This window comes from Meriones unguiculatus, chromosome 6, assembly GCF_030254825.1.
Source record: "Meriones unguiculatus strain TT.TT164.6M chromosome 6, Bangor_MerUng_6.1, whole genome shotgun sequence".
NCBI classification, from domain to species: domain Eukaryota; kingdom Metazoa; phylum Chordata; class Mammalia; order Rodentia; family Muridae; genus Meriones; species Meriones unguiculatus.
The window spans coordinates 114,472,551-114,493,524 of record NC_083354.1 but is presented as its reverse complement, the minus strand read 5'-3'; the positions used below and the strand labels follow the sequence as shown (position 1 = coordinate 114,493,524).

At 37.1% G+C, this 20,974-nt stretch overlaps 1 protein-coding gene across 3 annotated transcripts in view; it reads right to left on the bottom strand.

Annotated features, from left to right (window-relative positions):
• Positions 1-20,974, bottom strand: part of Sntg1 (syntrophin gamma 1) — a 647,228-nt gene that overhangs the window by 54,900 nt on the left and 571,354 nt on the right. For all 3 annotated transcript variants that reach the window (XM_060385900.1, XM_060385899.1, XM_060385901.1), the window contains 2 exons: positions 16,227-16,343; positions 14,260-14,331 (listed from right to left, as the gene is read on the bottom strand). In XM_060385900.1, the coding sequence (XP_060241883.1) occupies positions 14,260-14,331; positions 16,227-16,343 (189 nt within the window). The remainder of the gene's footprint in view (positions 1-14,259; positions 14,332-16,226; positions 16,344-20,974) is intronic.

Below are 20,974 nucleotides of genomic sequence, written 5' to 3'. Positions count from 1 at the left end.
GATCCCATGGTAGCTGGGGAAGAAGGACTTCTAAAGAGGGGACAGTAGGACACAGGGGAAAAAAAGGAAACAAGGAAAGGAAAAATGAAAGGAAGAAATGTTATCATACAGAGAGGGAGGCAAAAGAGACAAGTAACATTAAATATATTTGGGAAAGCCACAGGTAATCATTATTTTGTAATATATATTACATAAATTACAATATGTACATGGTACTATAGATATAGTATTTTATTTATATGAGGGGGAAGGTTATACTATACAAACTAAGAGTGTCTCCTTAAAAGAGCCATAGAATCCCTAACAGAAGCCCCTACCAGACACAAGAACCCTTCTTTTGAGGTGGTTGGAGGTTAGGGTCCAAATATCTCCCAAAGTAATATAGAGTTTTGTCACTGCACTTGGGTGACTTTGAGTACTTGAAGGTAAAACCTTAATGCAGAAGACATCACAGAGTTTGGACAAAGGACTGTGAGGAATCCAGCTGGAACTGGTCTTGAAGCCTCTTCCCTGGGGATAAATTTTCATACTATATAAAGGTATGCCAGCTTCCAGAAGAAAAACAAACAAATTGTAAAGCTACCAAGCTGTAAAACCTCTGAAGCACAATGACTGGCCCTGCAGAATATCCCAAAAATGTAGTAGTTGCGTCTTTATCCTTGTCTTAAACAACACTTGCCCAGTGGTCCTGAATACCTGCTCAACAGAAGGAATTCATTTCTTGTATTTTAAACCTAGCCAACTACTCATATATACATACTATATGTATATATACTGTATATATATATATATATATTATGAGTGAAACAATAAGTGTCAAAAAAAAGTCATGAAATTGAGAGACAGTAGGAGAAAACACACCAGGAGTTAGATGGGAATAAGAAGTGGTTAAAAAAATACGGAAACACAGTACTCATGTGTGACATTCTCAAAAAATAAAAAGAAAGAATTAAGGAGCTTACATTTTAAAAAATAAAGAGGTAGATGTTTACCCTGACTTAAATACAACCTAGAGTGTAGGTTTACTGAAGCATCTGCCAATGTGTTCATTTTTTTTTTTTTTTAGTATTTAGAGATCACTTGAAGCAATAAATAAGAAAATAAGCAACAAGTAAGGAAAGCATAACAAAGGAATGAAAGTTTTAGAGACTTGAATCTGTTATATGAAATAGTCAAGTACTTAAAAATATACAAGTACAATATATTTTTTATTTTTTAATTAATTTATTACAATTTATTCACTTTGTATCCCAGCTTCCACGTCCCCTCCCAATCACACCTCCTTTCTTCTTCTCCTCCCATGTCCCTCCCCGAGTCCATTGATAGGGGAGGTCCTCCTACCCTTCCATCTGACCCTAGCCTATCAAGTCACATCAGGACTGGCTGCATTGTCTTCCTCTGTGTCCTGATAAGGTAGCTCCCTCTCAGGGGGAGGTAATCAGAGAGCCAGCCACTGAGTTCATGTGAGAGACAGCCCCTGTTCACATTACTAGGAAACCAACCTGGAGACTGAGTGGCCATGGGCTACATCTGTGCAGGGATTCTAGGTTATCTTCAAGCATGGTCCTTGTTTGGAGTATGTCTCAGAAAAGACCCCTGGGCTCAGAATTTTTGGTTCTATTGCTCTCCTTGTGGAGCTCCTGTTCCCTCCAGGTCTTTCTATCTCCTTCTTCTTTCATAAGATTCCCTACACTCTGCCCAAAGTTTGCCCATGAGTTTTATAAGCTGCTTCGATATGCTGCTGGGTAGAGTCTTTCAGAGGCCTTCTGTGGTAGGCTCCTGTCCTGTTTCCTGTTTTCTTCTCTTCTTTTTTTTTTTTTAAATTTTTTTTTTATTTTTTATTTTTATTTTTTTTTATCAGTTACATTTTATTAACTCTGTATCCCAGCCATGTCCCGATCCCTCATTCCCTCCCAGTCCCTCCCTCCCTCCCTCATCTCCACCATGCCCCTTTCCAAGTCCACTGATATGGGGGACCTCCTCCCCATTCATCTGATCCTGTTTTATCAGGTATCTTCAGGACTGGCTGCAAAGCCCTCCTCTGTGGCCTAACAGGACTGCTCCTCCCTTCGGGGGTGGGGAGACCAAAGAGCCAGTCATTGAGTTCCTGTTAGAAATAGTCCCTGTTCCCCTCACTTTGGGAAACCAATTGGTTACTGAGCTACCACAGGCTACATCTGAGTGGAGGTTCTAGGTTATATCCATACATGGTCCTTGGTTGAATGTCAGTCTCAGAAAAGACCCTGTGCCCAGATCTATTTGGTCCTTGTGGAGCTCCTATCCTTTCCCCATCAGACTAACTCCCCTTCTTTCTTATGATTCCCTGTACTCTGCAAAAGGTTTGGTCATGAGTCTTTGCTTTGAAAACACTGCTAGTTAGTTGGTGGGATCTAGAAAAGATCATTCTGAGTGAAATATCCCAGAAGGAGAAAGACAAACATGGGATATACTCACTTATATAGACATATAAGATATGATAAACATAATGAAATCTATACACCTAAAAAAGATAATCAATTGAGTGGACATGGTGTAAGATGATCAATCCTCATTTAGAAAGACAGATGGGATGTGCATTGAACGTATGACAGGAGTCTACTGAGTGCATCTTCTCTTCTAATGTCTATCCCTTTAGCTTTTCTGAAGGAGGATTGATCATCTTCTCCAAGATCCTCCTTGCGTAGCTTCGGTAGGTATACATATTTTAGTGTGTTTATCCTATATTATATCTCTCTAATCCATTTATAAGTGAGTATATACCATGTGTGTCTTTCTGCTTTTGGGATTCCTCACTCAGGATGATCTTTTCTAGTTCCCACCGTTTGCCTGCAAATTTCATGATCTATTTTTAAAATGTAGTTAGCAGGAGCAGATTTTTCTCCTCATCAGAGTTGGAATTAATTGTCTAACTCCCCCAAGACTTCTCATTCAGAGGGCTCTAAATGTCATCATGACAGGTTACTAGAGGTTAGTGTATTAAATTATTATTTAAAGTAGGATGAAGGTTATTTTTCATTGCTACCATGTAAAATGACCCCACCAAATGCCTGTTTTTTCCTTGATGACTTTGTCTTTATGACATTGATAATTATGCCTTTGATAAGTGTCCCAGCACATAATACTTAAGCTCCTTTACTGAAAGAATGTCCTTGGCTGTACAGAAAATTGAAGCAAAGAAAATGAGAGTTTGTTAAAAATATCTACCTGATCAATGTGAGAATGTGCACTTCATATTCAGATGTAAAATATTTTACATGATATTTTCTTTAAGTAGAAACATAATGGAGAGAATTTTAAATGAAATATCATGTTGTTATAATTGAATTGTATTCTTGATTTTTTAAATTTAAGATGCTTTAGTCAGTTTTGTTATTTTTTGATTAATATAAAAAGGAATTTTCTGTAAGACTTTGCTAGAGGGAAACAGAAATGTTGCTGTCAAAATTATCATTGTTATAACTGAAAAAGCAAACAAATAAGGATAATGAAACAGTATGACTGATCGATGGCAGAATTATTAAACGAGATGACTTTCATATTTGCCTAATGAGGTATATCATTTTAAATTAGATCAAAGGCTCAACTATATATTTCAATTCTAATATTTTCCTTAAAGAACAATGGTATCTTAATAGGAAATAGCTAAAAAGGATATAGTTTTATATATTAACAAACGTGCAGAAATTCTGTATTACTTGAAAATGTGAATGGGGACACCACAGGGTAAAAGCAACAAAATTTCTATGTAGAAATTTGATCTTGTTCTGAAAACAATCTCACATTTTTAGAACATGTAAGACTAAAGAACAGAATTTCAGTTCTTAGTGTTTAATGCCTGGAGTGTGAGTTTTATTCTCCAATATTCTTATGTTCGTACCGTCGTGATAACTGTTTCTTACAAAGAAGCTTGTTTGAGTTTTCTTTTAATTACTTTTTACAAGTGTTTTGACTGAAGATGTCAGAAGATTACACGGATCACCTGGAACTGGAGTTACAGGTGGATGCGGACCACATTGCAGTGTTGGGAATCCAACCTGGGAAGAACAGTCAGTGCTCTTAACTGCTGAGATATCTTTTAAAAATATCAGGAAGCAGTCATATTCTTTGCCAAAATATCACAAGAACAGTCTATGCCATAAATGGGTTCTCAACCATTTACTAATAATCTTGCCCTCTGAAGCCTCTTGAGTCAGGCCTCTATACTACACACTGTCCTCAGCCCTTCTACCCTACATGTTCCTAACAGAAAACCCAGTAAACCCCACTAAAAGTATCCAACTGCTTTTCTAGCTCAGACTCTCAAAATCTGCCATATCCCTCCAGACAGCAGTATGGTCAGGCCTGTCACAGCAGTACCACACTGCTGAGACCTACTCTGTGAAGAAACATCGTGACCAAGTCAACTTTTATAACAGAAATCACTTAATTGGGTGCTTGCTTACAATTTTAGAGGGTTAATCTGTGATCATCATGGTGGAAAACAGACAGGCATAGTACTGGAGCAATACCTGAAAGGTTTACTTCCTGTTGCTCAGGAAGAAAGAGAGAGCGAGAGACTGGGCCTGGCCTGGGCTCTTGAAATGTCAAAGCCCACCGTAGGTACACGCCTCCCACCACAAGAACACAACTCCTAATCCTTAGCAACAATCCACCAGCTGGGAACCAAGCACTCAAATCTAAGAAGCTGTTTTCATTCCCACCACTATAAAAGCCCAGGTAGTCCTCTGTCCAAAATAAACTAATTTCTTCACAAAAGGTTGGTAAATTCCTTTCAAGTCCATAACTTGTATTATATAGCACTTTAAAAAAAATCACTAGATTTATTGATTTTACTTTTCTGTATCGTTTGTCTTTTAGTAAGATGGTTTTGTCCTCCACTTATTTGCAAGCATTCTTCCCAAAACAGAAATATGGGAGGAAAAGGAAAGAAAATGGAGTTTAATTTTGTATTTTTATTGCATTTTTCATTTGCAAATTACTGCCCTTTAGCGAATGACACTCCCACACACCATATTGGGGCTGTCTGGGAGTGTCAGTAGAGAGAAGAAACTGTCATCAGAGGACTTTTAGATGTATGAGTTAATGAGTCTCCTTGCTGGGTTCCGGGCTTGAGCTCAGGCCTCCTCAGTCTCTTTATTCTCATCTCTGTGCTGTAGTTCTGAGTTTTCTGTCACCAGGACACTGTACTTGTGGACCATTGTTTAACATGGGCTGATTAACAAAGGAAGATTAAAAGGGATAGGGCTTTAAGAGACTTTGACAAATGTGGCAGATAGAGGAACTGTCACCAGCAATTACCTATTAGCTTGAAGTATGTGGTCCTCATACATTCCTGTGAATTCCACTCTAAAGTCTCCCTCAGCAAAACAGAATCTTATAATAATGCCTAGAAACCACACTTCACAGCTCAATATGAAAAACAGAACAGCATAGTACTCCTAACTGATCTAATTCTGTGACATAATATAAAGAGCGGTGAATGTTTCTTGAATTATTGCTTTAATGGTTCAGTGTTTCCACTGATGTTACTCACCACATTCAGTGCCTGGGGGAAGAAGGTATCAACACTCGATGCCTGGCTTCCACCTCTGAATGGTGTTCAAGTTAGCAGATGCACAATCAAGTTAATGGGATTGCAAAGGACAGGGTCACCACTGTCTTAAGAAACCCTGACAAGAGCAAGCAACAAAGGAGATGTAGGTGGGGTTCTTTTCCCCACTTTGCTGTTGTCTCTGTGTCACAAAAAGATATCACCTGAGCTTCCCTATGCCCAAAACGAGGCATTTGCATGTGACCTCAAAACAGAATCCGATACTTACAAGGTCTGAGTAACAATGGGGCTTGTGGCACTAGGACCCTTTTATTTCTTTTTTCTTTTTTATTTTTTTTTTTATCAGTTACATTTTATTAACTCTGTATCCCAGCCGTGTCCCGATTCCTCATCCCCTCCCAGTCCCTCCCTCCCTCCCTCCCTCATCTCCACCGTGCCCCTTTCCAAGTCCACTGATAGGGGGGACCTCCTCCCCATTCATCTGAACCTGCGTTGGTGGTATAGTGGTGAGCATAGCTGCCTCCCCTTTTATTTCTTTTCTCTAACAAAGAGGCTGTAAAGGATTTGTCAGTCAGGAAAAAAAAAAAAGTCAAGAATTACAAAGACGGTTAATGTCACCCCCCAGGAAGAAATGGAAATCCAGTTGGATGGTAGTGTGCATGTCTTTAATCCCAGCACTCAGAAGACAGAGGCGGGCTGATCTTCAAGTCTGGAGCCACCCTGTTCTACACAGGAAATTCCAGGACAACCAGGGCTTCACAGAAAAATCCTGTCTCAGAATAAAAGGAAGAAAGACAGAGAGAAACTAAAAGAAATCCGTTCCCCTAACTTTAGCACTTTCTCAATAATCTGTTCTCTGAGTCAAAGGACAAAAGGACCAGCTAGTACAAATGCCTATCCATATCATAAAGGCACATCCAGATGTTTAAGCATAAACTGTTTCCTTAAGAAAATATGAATGGGGTTATGCTGGAGGAAGTGCATTTACAGAATACTTCGGCAATGCTTACAGCTTAACATTACCAGCATGAATATTGGGTACTGTAAGCACTCTGAGGAGGATTTTGAAGTGATGATAGTAAATATGCCAGTAAAATGATGTGGATGCCAGAATTCTAGCCCCTGTCACCTGACATTTTTACACGGCATTGCTGGGTCGCCAAGTTTTCTGTCCAATAGTTTTTGTCAAATCTGTACTAATCAAACATTAAGACTCAAAATAATATTTAGTATAAGATGAAAATGTGATGTCAATACACTAACAGAATAAAAATAAAGATCTTCTAGAAATACAAGGTCACCATAAATAGGTTGCTAAGAGTTATCAGCTTATATAAAGTCCATGGCTATTGTTGCGATTTGAGTAGGAGGAGTCCACACAGGGTCATATGTTTGAAGAATTGGTGGGATTATTTGGGAAGAATTAGGAAATACGACTTTATTGGAGAAGGTGTGTCACTGGTGTTGGACTTTGAAGTTTCAAAGCACCCAAGCCATTCCTTATGTGCTCTGTGCCTCCTGCTTGTGGATCAAGATTTAACCTCTCAGCTGTATCTGCTCCCATGCCTTTGCTCTGCCATCATGAACTCTAAAGCCATAAAACAAATTAAATTCTTCCCTTTACACATTGCCATGGTCATGTTGTTTTACCATAGCAATAGAAAAGTAACTAAGACAGCTGCTATTTAACAAACATAATGGCTTTCTAAATTTGTAAAGACTGTAAACTTAACATTATTCAATGGTTTGCTAAAATGTTTTTCTAAAATATTGTATTCAGTATCACAGAACAATTCCCCACATTTTTACACAACACACAAAGGGACACACAACACACATACAGAGTAAATTTTAGTCTGAAGGCTGGAAAACAGGATTGCTCATCAGCTGCATATTATCTTCCTAATGAGGCAAGAAGACTGAGTCCTGTGGTTACCATACTCCATTCCTGAGAAATGACTACAGCTGGGATACAAAGTGAATAAACTGTAATTAATTTAAATAAGGACTTTCTTTTGCTTTAGTAGATAAAGTTTTGGTAAACTTTCACTAGATATGAGATGAAGAATCAAGTATCAAAGGGGCTTGCAAGGCAGTACAAGTCAGTGAAACACAGTTTTTTTAAACAGTTTAATTAAGATCTTGGGGCTTCAGGGATGTCTTGGAAAAACAGAATGAAGTGTTCCACATAACAGATGGCAGATGTATGAAAGTCACTGTCCCAAGACACTGCATGCTATGAATGTTTATAAATCCAAACATGTAATACATTACACAAATAAAAATAAAACCTTGTTTCATTTTTCTATTATGAGCAATGATTAGGTTACTGTGTTGTATACTGATGTAAGCTGCATCTAAAGTTGCCTTGGTTGTCATTGTCTATGGAAAAGCTTTCCCAGTGATTAGTTCTCTTTTTCTTGCTTTGAGACAGGGTCAATCTATGTCGTTCAGGCTCTCCTGGAACTTCCTATAAAGCCCTGACTAATCCTCTATTCTGGACCTTTTTGCTTCAGGTTCTAGGTGCTGAGATGGCTGGTGCAATGCATCATACCCCTGCTTGATGTATTCCTTTAGGCTGTCAATCCTCAGGATAAATGAGCACCTAGCGCAGCCATGGTACCACTAAAATGTTGTGGCCTGAACAAGCTAATTACCAGGGAAACAGATGGGTATGGTCAGAGGGAAACAATTCTGAACCTTAGTATTTTAGGGACAGTTAAATATATTATGGCAATTTAATTACAAGGTTACATTTATAACTGAAAGCTGTTGTTAAGTATCTCAAGTGATTTAAACTGAAAAACAATTCACAAGCAATTCTTTCTTAGAAGACTGCTGTTTTATAAATAGCCGCTGATACAGATTTAGAATACTCAGAAGCATTTTTTCAAGGAGATGCTATAGTAATAAGAAAGACATTTCCACAAAGCAATACTTTGAGAATTATTGTGCAATCCTTCCAACTAGTAGTATCTATTTTGTCTTCCAAATGCCGGTACTGGTGATTAAAAAAATAGTAGATTTGGCTTTTCAAACATGGGACCCAGAAATATATTTTATCTCCTCTTTCTCTGTGTCTTTAAGATATGAGTCTTGCATTGTTTATTTTAATTTTAAATACAAAATGTTTTTCTCTGCTCATCTCTTTTCTTATTCTTCACCTTTCTTTATTTTTCTCTCCCTCGGTTTTCGAAATAGATCTCAGGGTCTCTAGCATCATTTGCAAATACTTGTATACACAACACACACGTACACACTTCCCTACATATACCTTCTATTGAAAGAGAGAAGAGGGAAGAGAGAGATACATAGGGATAGACATGGAGTATGAGACAGAGATAAACAGAAAAAATAAAGACAGAAATGAAAATAGATATAGAGAAAAAGATAGAAATATGGAAAGGAATACACTTCAAGATGAGATATATGTCTCTTCTTCAGCCTCCATCACCACCTACCCCTTCAGAATAACCATCTGCATATGCTTCTACTGTCTTTGGTTCTTACGAAAAAGACCCTATAGCCTGCCTCTGATTACTAACTCTATAGAAACTTGACAAGACACAGAGAGCACCTCAATCATAAAGACTCTGAAAAGAACAAATGTATAGATTACAAGCACGAGAAACATTTTAAAAGAATTATAACAGAAAATTTCCAACAATGAAGCAAAGAGATGTAAGTCCAGATACAGAGGGCATTTAGAAAATAAAACAGATAAGGCCAGGAAAGAAATCACTAAATACCCAAGACAAAGAAATTATATTCAAACTCACATTAAAGAATAACAAGAAAGAAACACACAGTCACATAAACACAAGCCCAATAGAATTACATCAGATAACTCAACTGGCACTTTTTAAATTAAATTTTTATTTTTATATTAATTACAGTTTATTCTCTTCATATCCCAGCTGTAGCTCCCCAGCTCATCCCCTCCCAATCCCACCCTCCCTCCTTCATCTCCTCCTATGCCCTTCTCCAAGTCCACGGATAGGGAAGGTCCTCCTCCCCTTCCATCTGACCCTAACTTATCCTGTTTCATCAGAACTGAGTCATTGTCTTCTTCTGTGGCCTGGCAAGGCTGCTCTCCCTTCAGGGGGAGGCAGTCAAAGAGCTAGCCACTGAGTTCATGTCATAGACAGTCCCTGTTTCCATTTAAAAATCAAAAGGGACTATGAAACTGAAGGGTTCCCTAATAAGGGGAACAAGGACTATTTCTGACATGAACTCAATGGCTGGATCTATGACTCCCCCACCCCCCAAGGGAGGAGCAGCCTTGCTAGGACAAAGAGGAGGACACTGCAGCCAGTCCTGAAGATATCTAGTAAGCTAAGAAGGGGAGGAGGACCTCCCCTATCAGTGGACTTGGAAAGGAGCAGGGAGGAGATGAGGGAGAGAGGGTGGGATTGAGAGGGAATGAGGGAGGGGGCTACAGCTGGGATACAAAGTAAATAACCTGTGATTAATATAAAAAAATAAAAATTATAAAAAATTTTAAAAAGTAAATAAAATTAAGGAAAAAAGTGAAAATACATAACCAAGCAAAGCCGATAAATGAAATCAACCTCTTTAATGAAAAAAAAAAGGAAAGAAAAGAAATTGAACAGAGAGTTCTCAAAAGAAGAACTATAAATAGCTAGTGAATATTTTTAAAATATTCAAGATCATTAGCCACCAAAGAAATACAAATGAAAACTATCTTGAGATTTTATCTCATACCAGATGGAACGGATATCTCTGAGAGATCAAATCTGGAAAAAGTTTTGGCAGGATATGTGAAAAGGGAAACTTGTATCTACCACTGATGGGTGTGTAAACTGGTATGGCTCCTATTGAAACTGGCGTTGAAGTTTCTCCAAATCTAGAAGAAAGTTCTACGCTGCCTAGCTATTCCACTGCTAGGGTCACACCCACACATAGGTTTTCATATCCCACCACAAAGCCATTTGAACACCCTTGTTCTTTACTAAATTATTTAAGATGACCATGTACTAAAAATAGCTTAGATGCCCACCAGTTGATGAAGGAATACTAAATGCATATATACACTGAGGTTTTCTTAAACTGTAGGGAAATGTTAAATAAAAATTTGCAAAGGATGGATGGAAATGAGAAATTATGTGAAACAGGCTCACTGGTCAAATGCTGCAAATTCTCTATCCTACATAAATCTAGTGGAAACTCAGACCTGAATAGCTGTTAATAGAGACGGAGAAGCACAAGAAGGAAGGGAACAGAAATGTAAGCAACACCAGAGTTCAGAGAAGAGGTTGGGAAATCTTTTAAGCTTTGCTATAGCACAGCAGGATGAGTCCTGCATAAAAGAGTCTACATAGTATTTCAAGAATCCTGATTTTTTTTTAATAGAGTCTCACTATATGACCCTGGATGATCTAGAGCTTGCTATGTAGACAAAACTGGCTTCAAATCCACAAAGATTCACCTGCCTCTCTCTCCTGTGTGCTGGGACTAGAGATGTGTGTGTGTGAGCACATCTAATATAGAATTTGAAAAAGAATTTAAACTCAACTCATATATTACTGTTGGATATACACAAAATACTCATAAATTAAAGATGGGAATACTTGTCTTTATTTGATAACTACACACATTTCACATGCATTTTGACAATGTACCCCAAAAAGATGTTTCTAAAAACCAAAATGAAAAAAAAGGTGTATCCTAATTCTGGCTATTATGAATATAGCTGCTATGAATATGGTTGAACAAATGTCCTTGTTGCATACTTGAGCATATTGAATGTATGCCTAGGAATGGTAGAGCTGGATCTTGAGATAGCTCTATTCCTAATTGTCTGAGAAAGAGCCAGATTGATTTCCAAAGTGGTTGTACAAGCTTACATTCCCACCAGCAATGGAGTAGGGTTCCCTTTTCTCCACATCCTCTCCAGCATGTGATATCATCTGAGTTTTGGTTTTAGCTTTCTGAAAGGTGTAAGGTGAAATCTCAGGGTAGTTTTGATTTGCATTTCTCTCATGACTAGGATGTTGAGCATTTCTTTAAGTGTTTCTCTGCCATTCAGTGTTCCTCTGTTGAGAATTCTCTGTTTAGCTCTGTACTCCATTTTTTAATTGAATTACTTGATTTGTGCTGTTTAACTTCTTGAGTTCTTTATACATTTTGGATATTAGCCCTCTGTCAGATATAGGGTTGGTGAAGATTCATTCCCACTCTGTAGGCTGTCACTTTGTTCTGACGATACTGTCCTTTGCTTCACAGAAATGTTTCAGTTTCATGAGGTCCCAATTACTGATTGTTGATGTTAGACCCTGTGCTGTTGGTGTTCTCTTCAGGAAGTTGTCTCCTGTGACATTGAGCTCAAGGCACTTCCCTATTTTTTCTTCTAACAGGTTTAGTGTGTCTGGTGTTATGTTGAGGTTTTTGATCCACATGGACTTTAGATTTATGCATGGTGATTAGTATGATTAGTATTTACATTTTTCTACATGTAGATGAAACAATCCAGATGTCCCTCAACTGAGGAATGGATACAGAAATTGTGGTACATTTACACAATGGAATATTACTCAGCAATTAAAAACAAGGAAATCATGAAATTTGCAGACAAATGGTGAAAACCAGAAAAGATCATCCTGAGTGAGGTATCCCAGAAGCAGAAAGACACATATGATATATACTCACTTATAAATGGATATTAGACATATAATATAGGATAATGATATTAAAAATCTGTACAGCTAAAGAAGTTATGAAAGAAGGAGGACCCTGGGTAAGATGCTTATTCTTCATTCAGAAAGAAAAATGGGTCAGACATCAGAAGAAGGTAAAAACAAGGAACAAGACAAGAGTCTACCAGAGAGGGCCTCTGAAAGACTCTACCCAGCAGGGTATTAACGCAAATGCTGAGACTCATAGCCAAACTTTGGGCAGAGTGTGGGGAATCTTATGAATTAAGAGGGAGAAAGAAAAACCTGGAAGGATCTCAAGCTCCACAAGAAAAGCAACAGAACCAAAAATTCTGAGCCCAGAGGTTGTTTCTGAGACTGATACTCCAAAGAAGGGCCATCCATGCAGATATCCTAGAACCGCTGCACAGAGGTATCCCGTGGCAGCTCAGTCTCCAAATGGGCTCCCTAGCAAGGGGAACAGGGCCTGTCTGTGACATGAACTCAGTGGCTGGCTCTCTGATCGCCTCCCCCTGAATGGGGAGCATCCTTACCAGGCCACAGAGGAAGACTGTGAAAGACAACCCTGATGAGACCTGATAGTCTAAGTCAGATAGAAGGGGAGGAGGTCCTTTACTATCAGTGGACTGGGGAAGGGACATGGGAGATGAGGGAAAAAGAAGGGGTGAGATTGGGAGGGAGAGAGGGTAGGGCTACAGCTGGGCTACAAAATGAATAAATTGTAATAAATAAAAATTTATATTAAAAATGTAAAATTCTCAATGAAATTTAAAATATAAGACAAAAGACATGAATAATCATTTCTCTAAAGAAGACAAAAACCTGGCCAACAGACACATAGCGTAATGATCAACATCACTAATCAGGGAAATTGACATCTAAACCACTTGGAGGTTATTACCTCCTACCAGGTAGCATGGCTGTTTTCAAAAGGGGGAAAGACAATAGCTGTTACTAAGGGTTGGGAAAAACAAACACTTAATTCAGCTGTGTAGAGAATTAGACCAGAATACCCATTGCAAGCTACAGTATGCAAATTGCTATGAGATTTAGAAATGAAACAGTAATACGACCCAGCCAGCATTTCTACTCTGGGCTTATACCAGAGGAAATCTAATCATTACTGGATGAAGACATTGGTAGCCAGGGTATGGAAGCTATGGTAGAGAGTGCTAAAAGACAAAATGATAAAGAAACTGCAGGACGTCAACAAAGTGGAATATTATTCAGCCCTAGCAGCCATCTATCATAACATGGATGAATAAAATGAGTTAGATCGAAGAATATACAAACGTCTTTAATTTTGGGACCTAACAAAAAATAAAAATCAAAAGTTCAACTTAAGTATACAGGAATGAAGAGCAGGGGAACAGGTGTGGTGGGGGAGGGAGGGAGAACCAGTCAGATGTAGATCAGTGGCTACAAAGTGTCAGATACGAAGGATGAGAAAATCTAGAAGAACAATATGGAATCTCACCTGTTCTTGACTCAAAGGGGAAAACAACTAACATGTGAAAGGAAGACTATGCAGGCTTACTTCTCGTTAGTGTCCTTTCATTCTGTATAACATATTAATATGATTCCCCACAGTGTCATGTTGTGGACATTAAATCTGTACAGTAATTTTTTTCAAAGAAAACATGCACTGATGTTTCTTTCAAATAACCCACTTTAGTTCTTACTATACTCTGTGTAAGCCATGCCAGTTTTTCAGAATTCCTGATGGCTTGGTGCTGTGAGAGTTCTGTGTCACACAGAAATTAACTCAACTGTGATACACAGTGATTGTCAGGTTCCCACGCAAAGCAAACAAGTTCTTTCTATATTTGATTTCATTTTTCTTATTTCAAAGACTTACTTTCTAAATATCTGTGCATATTTTTTTACTCCCAGTACCTCTCCCTTATTTTTTTATTTTACTGTTTTTCTTCATCTTCTATTCATGAGTTAGTTGTTTTCATGAGCTGTTCATGAGCTCAGATCCCCACTCTTTAGAAGACATTCCCTAGAAATGATCGTCTTTGCTGCACATACCTTGAGAACCTTGCACATGATCTCACACACGGAGAAGGTTCTCTCTGCTCGCGTCCAGTCCCAAGTGGTCACCTTTAAAAGACAGAAACTAACATATCATTTGTTCTAGTAAGGCTTTTGGCTTCGATCTGTTTCATCTGGAAAATGAGACTTTCACATAAGTGCTTCTTTAGTCTCTCCATCAATGAGGTAGTTCATAGAAAGTTCCTTCCATACCATTTGGGTTTATTAAAAAATTATCTGCATTTGCCTTCCTCTTTTCAGGAAAATTTTGTGTTGTCTGTAACAATTTCCATTTGTTAAAAATACTTTATGTGTTTCAAATGATTTTGTGCGTTCTCTAAACACAGATATTAAGTATGCATGTACTAAATACATGTTTTTCTTAGTAAGATCCAGAGAGGAACATAAGGCATTAACTTTGGTTTCTATTATAAAAAAATAAGTTATTGATATTTAAAAACCATTCTAAGATTGTTAAGATATTGTGAAGATGTCTACTCCACTGTGGAGAAGAAATTATTCAGTGTAGAAATATAACAAGATATACACACATTGTATTTTTTTCTTATTGGTTCTATGAATTTCGTGTAGGCATAAACATTAAAAATAGTAATGACACAGAGAACTCCCAGATCCTTTATATTATTAAACTTGGCAGTGATCAGCATGGCATTTTGTATTCATAGTCAATAAATATTTATTGGGTGTTCCTTCTCTGTAGGTTACATGTTTCCAAAGCAAGGCTTTCAAGAAAATAGTTGTGCAGTCATATTTAGTGTACATAGGTACACAATAGAATATATTACAAAGTAATTAATTCCAGAAGAACTGCAGAGTATGGAAATCCTTATTGGTGTAGAAGAGCTCAAATATTCTCACAGACCAGTGTACTGAATGATTGTCGCTGGTCTGCTCTCTTTTTTGACATGGCAGAACATTTAGAAGGTGGGCTATAATGCAAGGACGTTTAGGTCAGCAGGGGCATGAGCTTCCATGCAGTATTAATGTCCCAATTCCTTTGCTTTTCTCTACCTTCTCACTGCCATAAGCAGCATCCTCTCCTGGTATGTACTCTGACCATGCTGCATATGCTGCTCTAAGCCTGGACAACAGGGCCACATAGTCATGTGACACTGTTAGACAAGATAAATATATATATTTTTTTATCTAATGGAATATCTATCTATATACTTTTTATTGCAAGAAAAGCTAATGTAGCCTCCAGGAATATATTTCTCCTTTCTCCAAGAATAATATAAAAATAATTGTGGGATTTGTACACTTCCTGTTGTTTTGTTGTGTTATAGTAGTTTGTTTTGAGACATGGACTCACTTTTTACACATGGCTAGCCTTGGACACCTGGTTTTCTTGCCTCAATCTCCCAAACTCAGAGACTGCAGGCTTGTGCCATCACAACTGCTCTTCATTTTAAAGTTTTACCATCATAGAATTTGACTTAACATACCTACTCAATATCAACGGATTATTTTGAGTCAAAGTAGATTTAAATACAAGTTGAAAACTTAATGCTGATAATGAAATACTCCAAATACAGACTAAGAACTCTCAAAGGCTCCACAAATACAAAAGGAATGGGATGTCCATAAACAAAGAATAAAAATTTAAATCTCTTAGCCTATCTATCATCATTTCTTTACTTTTTCATCCAATTTACTAGATATATATTTGGGAACATTTAGTAAATCCTTTCCCACATCTTCATGGAATTTTTAACATTCTTATGATTTGCTCCATTTTCCAGGTTCTTAAGGAAAAACAGGATCTAATTTCTTCAAAGCTTTACATTTGGCAAAATATGTTAGATATGTTAGACCGATATTAACTATTTCCTAAATGTCCTGTGCCTTATTTTCAAGATGCATTGATAATCAGGTGTCGTTCAGGGGTTGTCGCTCTGCTATCAGCAGATCAGTGAGCTCAAACACTGGATACAAATACTTACTGGAGGTGACAGGAACCTGTAAAGACAGGAGCCCCTCAGGGCAAGAAACACGGGTGTATAAACTCTGTCTTGGAGGGATTCCTGCTCCCGGGCTTCACACCATCCCATGTAGATGATCTGTAAGGAAAGGCAGCGCTGTTAAATGCCAAACTACACTTTACATATTGTAGTCTGTTTGTGTGTCTTGTGCCGACAAAATTTCATGCAAAATGATCTAATTGGCTTATGCTAAAGTCCACTAAACTAGATTTCCAATCAGGAGTGGTTATGAATTACTCAGAGGAATTTGTCTCCATAACATTGTCAAGTGTTGCCTTATTTTAGTACGCATTGGCTACTTTCCCACTCACTCCCTTTTTCATTTTCTGCTCTTAAAAATATTTAAATATAACAGACTACTAACTCAACTGTTGTTTTCCCAATTAGTTATGCTTATTATGCCTGAATATGCTCATAATACAAAACATGCAAGCGAGCAATGAAAACATTTTCCTGCTAGTCTATCCACTAGAATGAATCCCCTCATCATCACAAGACTGGATGGTGAAGGTCCTCATTTTGAGCACTGACCTCAGGTGGTAAAGATATGCTATAGCATTTTTAAACTTTTTTAAAAATTGAGATTAATATTTTATACATCAAGTTGCAGTGACTGATAATAGTGTTGGGTCTTGTTGACCAAGAGAGACCAGTTTCTTTAGGAAAATCATATTCTGTGGCAAGTTCGACATGTTCCACCATTTAACTGTTATGAGACTCAAACCTACAAAAACATGTTAAATGATACTGTTTTGAAATATGATTCAAAAGACGTTTTGTTGATTCCATATGGAAAGACACTTCTTATCTTATCTCATGTGTTTTACTTTCTGTTTTCTGATTTTTCAGATACTGATTTCTCAGCCTTATTGTTTGCTATAATATTAATAAAATATAACACACATGACAAGGGTCAACTGGACTTAGCATCCTTTACACCCTCCATGTAATGATGAGAGTAGCAGAGGCCTTGGCACAGCCATCATGACATCCAGTTGCTAGTACCACACTCCTAGCTCATTGCAGGAGATGAGGTCCCTCTCATGTCCACCCTGGGTTTCAGCTTGTTTGTGTAGAGCATACCACAATAACAGCTGAAAAGTAACTACATCAGAATCTCCACAAATATTTCCCATTTACACACAGGTGACATTTCTTCCTATTTCATTATTTCTGCTGTACAATATAAATTGTGTTGTCCATTATCTTAATTTATATTATAATCCACTCCTTATATTTATAAAGTCTCTGATTTAACAACTTTAAAAATTGTGATTTATATATTCCCTCTGAACTATTGATGTATGTTTGGAAATTTAAACTGTAATAGAACTCTACATAAACTTTCCAGTGTTTAATGAAGTCATAAGAAGATCTAGGCACAATAAGTTACTTGGCTTTATTTTTGTATTATCAATGGTAATTAATAAAATTATATCAAACATTGAAAATGGTAAAGTCACTCTCCTAATAAATATATTTAATTATGTATAAATTTATACACACAAATATATAATATATACATATACACTATATATATAATTAACCAGGAACATATATATTAATATATAGTCATATACATATCCATGTATGTATTTATGTACATATATGAATATGAATATGCATATATGAAAAGCTTCTGTAAAGCAAAGTACACTGTCAACAAGACAAAATGACAGCCTACAAACTAGAGAAAATCTTCACCAACCTTATATCCAACAGAGGGCTAATATCCAAAATATATAAAGAACTCAAGAAATTATACCCCAACAAACCAAATAACCCAGTTTGAAAATGGGGTACAGAGCTAAACAGAGAATTCTCAGCGGAGGAATGCAGAATGGTAGAGAAACACTTAAAGAAATGCTCAACATCAAGAAAATGCAAATCAAAATGAATCTGAGATTCCTTCACCCCTCAGAATGGCTTAGATCAAAACAGACATTTCAATAAATGGAATCTAACTGAAGGCCAGAAATAAGTCCACACACCTACTGACACCTGATTTTTGAGAAAGAAGCCAAAATCATACATTGGAGAAAAAAAGCATGTTCAACAAATGGTGCTGGTCTAACTCCTGGTCTACAGATAGAAGAATACAAACAGGTCCATATTTATCACCCTGCACAAAACTCAAGCTCAAGTGGATCAAAGACCTCAACATTAAACCATATACACTAAATCAATTAGAAAAGAAAGTGGGGAAGAGCCTTGAACTCATTGGCAGAGGAGACAACTTCCTGAACAGAACACCAACAGCACAGGCACTAAGATCAACAATGAATAAATGGTACCTCTTGAAACTGAAAAGCTTCTGTAAGGCAAAAGACACTGTTAATTGAACAAAACAATAACCTACACACTGGGAAAAGATCTTCACCAACCCTACATCCAACAGAGGACTAATATATAAAATATATAAAGAACTTAAGAACTTCAATACCAAAAAGATAAATAAACAAAACAAATAATCCTTAAGTTTTAAAATGGGTTGCAGAGCTAAACACTGGTATCACTAGCTGAGAAACACTTAAAAAAATGCTCAATGACTTTCCGACATGAACTCAGTGGCCTACTCCTTGATCAACTCTCCCTGAGGGGGGAGCAGCCTTACCAGGCCACAGAGAAAGACAATGCAGACAGTCCTGATGAGATTTGATAGGCTAGGATAAGAAGGAAGAGGAGGAGGACCTTCCCTATCAGTGGACTTGGAGAGGGGCATGGGAGTAGATGAGGGAGGAAGGGTAGGGTTGAGAGGGAATGAGGGAGGGGGCTACAGCTGGGATATAAAGTGAATAAATTGTAAATAATATAAAAATAAATTTTAATAAAAAAGAAATGTTCAGTGTCCTTAGCCATCAGGGAAATGACTGAGATTCCATCTTAGATGTGTCACAATGGCTAAGATAAAAACCTCAAGTGACAGCACATGCTGTTGAAGATGTGGAGAAAGGGGAACATCTCTCCATTTCTGGTGGGAGTACAAACTTGTAAAACCACTTTGGAAATCAATCCTAGCACTTTTTCAGAAAACTGGAAACAGCTCTAACTCAAGACCCAGCAATACCTCTCCTAGGCATATACCCAAAAGATATGCCACCATAACACAAGGTCACCTCTTCAATTGTGTCCATAGCAGCTTTATTCATTATAGGCAGAAACTGGAAACAACCTAGATGTTCTACAACCGAAGAATGAATAGAAAAAATGCGGTACATTTACACAATGGAATACTACTCAGTTATTAGAAACAAAGACATCATGCAATTTGCCAGCAAATGGAAGGAACTAACTGGAAAATATCGTCTGGAGTGAGGTAACCCAGATCCAGAAAGACACACATGGTAGGTCCTCACTTAAAGTGTGTTGCCATTTTTTTATATTAATCTTGTCTATTTGACTTAGGTAAGATGATATCTCAAAGTAATTTAAAATATGCATTTCCCTGATGGCTAAGTATGTTGACATTTCTATGAGGATGTCTCAAACGTCTGTGTTGTATTTAAGAACTGTTTAGTTCTGTGCTTTATTTTTAATTGAGTTAATTATTTCTTGACATTTTAAAAATTCTTTATATATTCTAGATAATAACTATTATTAGATGTATAAGTGGTAATTTTTTTCCAATCTATAGGGTGCCACTTTGTCTGAATGATGGTTTTTATGGCCATGCAGAATCTTTTCAGCTTCTTGAAGTCTCATTTATTAGTTGCTACTCTTAGCTCCTGTGGTATTGGTGTCCTATTCAGAAAGCCTTTACTTATGCCAATGAGTCCAAGCCTATATGCTCCCTTTCTTTTCTACCATGTTAAAGGTCATATTGAGGTCCTTAATTCATTTGCAGTTGAATATGGATAAGGGTGACAAATATGGATCTAATTTCATTCTTCTGCAAGCTGCCAACTAGTTTGACCATTTTCTGACGATGTTGTCTTTTCTTCAGTGTGTACATTAAGCTTCTTCTTCTTGTTGTCTTTAAAATCAGGTGTGTGGAAGTATGTCTAAGTCTTTAATTCTGTATCTGTTTTTATTCCAATACTATGCTGTTTTAATTACTATAGGTCTGGAATAAAACTTGAAATCTAGGATGGTGAAATTCAGGATTGTTTTAGCTATCCTCCTTTGGTGTGTATCTGTGTGTTTGTGTGTGTATGTGTCTTCTGTGAAAAATTTTGTTGGAATTCTCATAGAGTCTACATTGATTCTTGATATTATTTTTGGTAGGATAGGTGTTTTCACAATAATGACAGTTATAATGAGAAAATTAATAGCACCACATGCCTACATTAAAAATAAAACTGGAGCTATCAAATATTTGTACCTTAATTAAGACACTTGAGAGCACTAAAAGAAGAAAAATTAATAGCAAAAAAAGAATAGATGAGTAGAAATAATCTAACTCAGGACTGAAATTAATGAAGTAGAAACAAACTAAAAACTAATACAAATAGTCAACCAAACCAAGAGTTGTTTCCTTGAAAAAAATAAATCAAAAACAGTGATAAATGCTTAACCAAATTAACCATAAGTTTGAAAGAAAATATTTAAATTTATAAAGCTAGAGATTAAAAAGGGAGACCTTACAACAGAGACTGGAGAAATTGAGAGTCAGAACACTGTTATCTCCGTGAATGGTCCTTGGTTGGAGTATCAGTCTCAGAAAAGGCCAAAGTGCCCAGATTTTTTTTTATTGCTGTTGCTCTTTTTGT